Source organism: Chenopodium album, chromosome 12 (genome assembly GCF_948465745.1).
Source record: "Chenopodium album chromosome 12, dcCheAlbu1.1, whole genome shotgun sequence".
NCBI classification, from domain to species: Eukaryota; Viridiplantae; Streptophyta; class Magnoliopsida; order Caryophyllales; family Amaranthaceae; genus Chenopodium; species Chenopodium album.
The window spans coordinates 53,553,905-53,559,904 of record NC_137845.1 but is presented as its reverse complement, the minus strand read 5'-3'; the positions used below and the strand labels follow the sequence as shown (position 1 = coordinate 53,559,904).

Here is a 6,000-nt window from a genome sequence, read left to right as displayed (position 1 = left end):
AGAAGTTTGTACATTACAACTACAATCTATCAATTTATCCTTACAAAATAAAATAATTTTAAGTAGCACATTAATAAATAGACTCCTACATTGAGACCTGTATTAGGCGACATTGAGCCGGTATTATATCATAATTTTGATGAAAATCTAAATTTTAAAAGTATATATATTTTGCACAAGGTGCATTATTCTTATTTATATTTATTCATTTTTAAAAAAATGTACGACTTATAAAATTAAATTTTATATAAATCGTGCATCGCACGGGTTCTAACCTAGTAATAATATTCTATATCTATCTATAAATATTACTAAAGTAACAACCGCTGACGTCATTACTGCTTACGTGTCACTCTCTTATTTAATTTTTTTCCCGCCAAAAATGCAAGGATGATGTCTTATTGTTTTTTTTTATCCCTTTTTGAGCTACCCTATTTGACATTGTTTTGAAAATTAAATTCAAATTGAATTTTAAATTTTAGGTTTTCTACGCATAATACGCTATTTAATTATTTACAAGTAGTTGTTAAAAATAGTTAATAATATAGTTTAATTGATTTTTCCTAATTAAATATGAAAATAATGAATTTTTGGAAATTGTGTTTCCATATTTAATTAGAAAGTAATTAGGAAGACAGAGAAAGTAATTGTTTTCTCTCAACATGTGCTAAAGAGTCTATAATTCATTTTTTATTTTAAAACTGTGCATCGCACGGGGCTAACCTAGTATATACTAAAATAATAACCGCTGATGTCATCATTGCCTACGTGCCACTTTTTTATTTAATTTTTTTCCCTCCAAAATGCAAGGATGATGACATATTTTTTTCCCTTTTTAAGCTACCCTATTTAACATAACTTTGAAAATGTGTCCATTTGAATTTTTAAATTTTAAATTTTGGGTTTTCTACACATATTATGTTGTTTAGTTATTGGACCTTGCTAACGAGCGCCCCAGGGCGTTAGATAAGGAATAATTATATTGGTTGAAATGGTATTAAGTTAGGAATGCATGACAAAATCACGCGTCGTTCGGTGTAATTAATGTTAATTTTTCTCTAATATTTCCACTTTTAATTCTCTTATCTAACGTCCCGGGGGCGCTCATTAGCTTTTGCCTTAGTTATATACGAGTTGTTAACAATAGTTAATAATATAATTTAATTGAAATTTCTTAATTAAATATGAAAATTATGCACTTTCGAGAATTGTATATTCATATTTAATTAGAAATTAGTTAGGAAAAATGAGGAAGTTATTTTCTTTTAGTACGTGTTAAAAGTCTATAATTCAATTCTTATTTTAAAACCGTGTATCGCACGGGGTTAATCTAGTAAATAAATTTAAACAAAAAAAAGAGAGGATGAGTTCTTTTAGATTAAAAATTAAAAATTCACCCGCCTTAAGGGTCTGTTCTGTTTAGCTTAATTTCAATTCAATTCAGTTCAATTCAGCACCAATCAGTTCAGTTTAGTTCAATTCAGTTCAGTTTCTAATTCCCTTCTATCATAAACAATTCATTTAAGCTCTACTCAGTTCAGTTCAGTTCAATTCAATTCAGTTCAGTTCAACCCCAATCAATTCAGTTAAGTTCAGCTGTTTTTAGTAAATCGGAATAGGCCCTAAGTGCAAAATGTCTTACTAATGGTGGAATATCGATCTCCTAGAGTCATAGAAATTAAGAGGAACTTGACTTTGAAAACTTGAATCAAAATCTTCACCAACAAAGTGAATCTAATTAATGTAAATCTACCTAACATACAACCACCAATTACACATTACACAATCATACACCAAAAAATTGTAGACAATTTAATAATTACTACTGTACAAGATAGGTTAACTTTGAGTCCATATATCTTAATGAAATTGGTACCATAAATTTCAAGTTTTGAGTGTTCAATATTAGTCACAATTTTAATTTATCACTCAGTGATGATCCCAAGTCCCAACTGCCATTTTAAACGGTGCAAACTATAACATTTTTTTTTTGTTTTTCTAAAGTCAATTTTAGGAAAAATTATTAGTAGGGTCAAAGATTTTAAATTAACATTGACATTACCATAAGATTAACATGGACACGTGGACAATGGACATTATCATGACATAAGATTATCGTTACATTACTAACAAATGTTTTTCTTTCCCCCACACGAACAAATTTTATTGTAGGGTGAAAAGGGGATATATGATAGATGACAATGGGGGTTAGTTGGAAGGTATATTTCTCAAGTTCTGAAGTACTAATTGTATGTGCTACGTCAAGGAGAAACATTGTCTTTCAAGTCTACTATATATTAATTGGGTGATTTACTAGCTAGTAAATATGTCCTTGGTTGTTATGTGGTCAAACATTGTCCTTCATAGACTGCCAGACATACTCATAAGGTTACTAGCTAGTTTAACTGCAAGACAAATAGACAATCATTTTTCAACTTTTAGGGTGGAGTCGTCATGATTATCATTTTTTAAGAGATGTGTAATTGAGCATTACGTATCAGATGTAATTCAAAACTAATTTTATTTAATAACTAAGGGCATGTTCTGATTTATTGAACTATTTATAAGAGAAGAAAATTAGAAACTGAACTGAAATGAAATTAAGCAGAAAAAAACAAGTCCTAAGTGTTGACTTAGCGGTAAGGAAAGAACCTTCCAACCTTAAGGTGGAGAGTTCAATATCTACTAGAGACATTTTAAAGATGGGATAGATACCTTAATTGGCCTTATCATTCCCCTTCACTTTTAAAGTGTTTAATTAGTTTGATAATCTGGGTTGACTTAACCCGTGATTGGAGCATCTTAATTGATAAGATAGCTCTTTTTACCCACCAAATAAATAAATAATGCTTTTACTTATGTGTTCAATCATGGTGGATAGCCTAGTAAATTATGTAAAATAATTCAAAAAATTATTATTCAAAATTAAAAATCACAACCTCCATTATCCCCACACACACATAACACTAGACCATTTCCTCAACCAATTTGTATTTACCATAGTAGACCCATTTCTTGTATGTACCTTGTTTTTCTTTGGTGATTCAATGCACACACTGTTGAGCCGTTTTCCCAATTGATTTTTCCAACTGCCTTATTAACAGCGCCAACTAAGTCTGCTTTTCACTAATTCCAACCATTCTTCGACTATTTTAAGGACACCATTCAACTTTATAAAATGACATCAAACTAAAAAAAAACACTTAAAAATATTTTCTTTGATTTGTGCAAAACTTAGGCTAGTTGTTATGGATATTGGAAGCAATAATGGAGGGGTGCAAAAGAACAAGGAGTGGGAAACAACTCATGCCACCAAGACCGGGCGGCTCGAGCTTGTGTTAAGGGTGTTGGCCTTAATACTAACACTAGCAGCTGCCATTTTGTTAGGGTTGGACAAACAAACTAAGATTGTTCCTATTAAAATTTTTCCTAATCTTCCGGCTCTCAATTTGCCTGTCATGGCTAAATTCAGTCATGTCTCTGCTTTTGTGTAAGATTTTTCTTACCCTTTGGTTTGTGCATGCATAATTACATGAATTATAGCTTTTAATTTTCATTAAATTACCTAATTTTAAATGCTCATCAGTTTGTTGAAGTGTGTTTAAAATCAAAATATCTGATTATGGAACTTATATATAAATAGAATTCTCCGTTTTAAAAGTGCAACATTTGACTCTCACGGAAGACTAGCATTGGAGTTGAATTTGTTAAGATAATAAGACAATGGGATTTGTTGGGAAATTTAAAGTAAAAATGAATATCATAGGTAAGGGAAAATATAATAAAATAGTGCACAAAATTACTGTCACTTATATAATTATTGCATTTAAAATAACGATCGAATTTTAAAAGCGTTGCACTAAAAAAAGTTGCTATTGTTTTTATTTTTTTTATTTTTTTTATTTTTATTTTTTTAATAATGTTGTCAATGACCATATTCAAATTGTTTATATTATAAACCATAACTTATAAGGCCATATCGATGAACTTAAGGCCTATTCTCTTCAGCTTAATTTCAGTTTATTTCAGCTCCAATCAGCTCAGTTCAGTTCAGTTCCTAATTTCCTTCTCTCATAAACAATTCAATTCAGTTCAATTTATCTCATTTCACTAAATCAGAACAGGCTCTTAATCTAACAGACTTCTAATCGACTCTTATTAGACATGATTGATTATTTGGTTATAAGATGAACAAGATACACCTTTTTTTTATTTTTAATTTTTTAATTTTTTCCTTTTGACGGGGAACAAGATACACCCTTAGCTATTTAAAAGTAATTAATTTTAAATGTTTATTGAATCATTTCATATGATTACTGTATTTATTTTGTTGTTTATGCATTGCGTAACTAATCATTCTAAATCATTTTTGCAAAGGGGCATATAATCTAATTATCTACCTTGGGCTTTTCTGTCATAAATATATTTAGGTGTGTTTGGCTCTTTGAACATAAATATGTTTAGGTGTGTGTGGTCCATCTCTCTTTCGGCCCATTTAATTCTTTTATCTCTCCGTTACAAGTCTTGCCTCATTAGCTGCAAAATTATGATTTTATTTTTTTTATTTTTTTTTTTATTATTTTTTTTTTAAGAAAGCTGCAAAATTATGATTAAATGATTAATCAATCAAGTACACTAGAATTATTTGGAGATATATCCAAATTCCTAAAACACACATCAATAAAAGTATGGGGATTATGACGATCTCTATGAACGTTTTTTTATAAAATAAATTAAAATACAACACGCTTTAATGTCCAATAATACAAAAACGTAACGTTTAACATACAACATACTTCATAAATCATAAATAAGTAGTTGTAAACAAATTTTGTTTTGTTTTGTTTTGTGTTTTATTTTTTTTTATATACTCGTGATAGTTCAAATAAATGATCTTCAAGACATGCTCTTCACAACAGGTACTCTGTGGTGGCAAACTCTATCGCCAGTGTATTCGCGGCGGTATCACTAGCTCTTACATTAGGAAGTGGAAAAGGTGGTTCGCGCTTGATGATGATCTTGGTTGTGGATTTGATTACGGTAGCATTGTTGTTTTCAAGCATTGGAGGAACGAGTGCAATCGGAGTTATCGGTTTAAAAGGAAACACACATTTACAATGGAACAAAGTTTGTAATGTGTATGATAAGTTTTGTCACCAAGTTGCAGCTTCGGTTGTCCTCTCTTTATTAGGGGCAATAATACTTCTTTTGTTAGTAATTCTCACAGCTTCAAAGATCCAAAAGAGAGCCTAAATGTTGTACATTTAAATGCTTGTAATTTCACTAGTTTATTGTAATATTAAATAGAGTTTCAATTCCGTTTTGCACTCTATCATCAAACACATTTGTTTTGGTACAAAGGGTCATGTATTCAAACATGGATAACGACAAGATCACTGTATGGTGGAATATCTTTAAATTGTGTTAAGTTTAGATTTATAATTTTACTAGTTTTCTGCCCCGTGCGATATCCGGGTTATTTATTGAATTTTAAGATAAATTTATAATATATATGTTAAATTTTAAAATATATCATTGGTACAAAATTAGTTAGGAATTGATGTGCTTTTCTGACGATTTGTTATCTAACAGGCATGCAATGACTAATAATAATGTTGGTGAAAATATTCGATTTAATACATTAAAAAAATTAAAAAAAAAATTAGCAAAAAATAAACTAATTAAAATAAATGTTCAAAGCAAGGGTTGAACATTTGTTGACTCGTAACCTGAAGTGACCCAACTTGAGATGATTCATGACCCAACCCTAATTGACATGTCTCCACTTTATTAGATTGTGAAGTATATAATTTTAACCGATTAGTATATATTATAAATGGATGTTTTACGCTTTGAACTACTTTCGCTCCAAAAAATATTATGATATAAAAAATAAATTTATATGATAATTTTTGAGAATTATAATCTAATAATTTTTTTTGAATAAAATTATAATTCAATTTGTACATCTGAAAATATTGATATTTTATCGATAATAAG

General features: G+C 29.4%; 1 protein-coding gene across 1 annotated transcript; it reads left to right on the top strand.

Moving 5' to 3' along the window:
* Positions 1-3,159: 3,159 nt before the first annotated feature.
* Positions 3,160-5,450, top strand: LOC145572629 (CASP-like protein 1E1). The gene is made up of 2 exons (XM_081631587.1): positions 3,160-3,490; positions 4,920-5,450. The coding sequence occupies exons 1-2, from the start codon at positions 3,249-3,251 to the stop codon at positions 5,251-5,253; spliced, it is 576 nt and encodes a 191-aa protein (XP_081487713.1). The 5' UTR covers positions 3,160-3,248; the 3' UTR covers positions 5,254-5,450.
* The last annotated feature ends 550 nt before the right edge of the window (positions 5,451-6,000 follow it).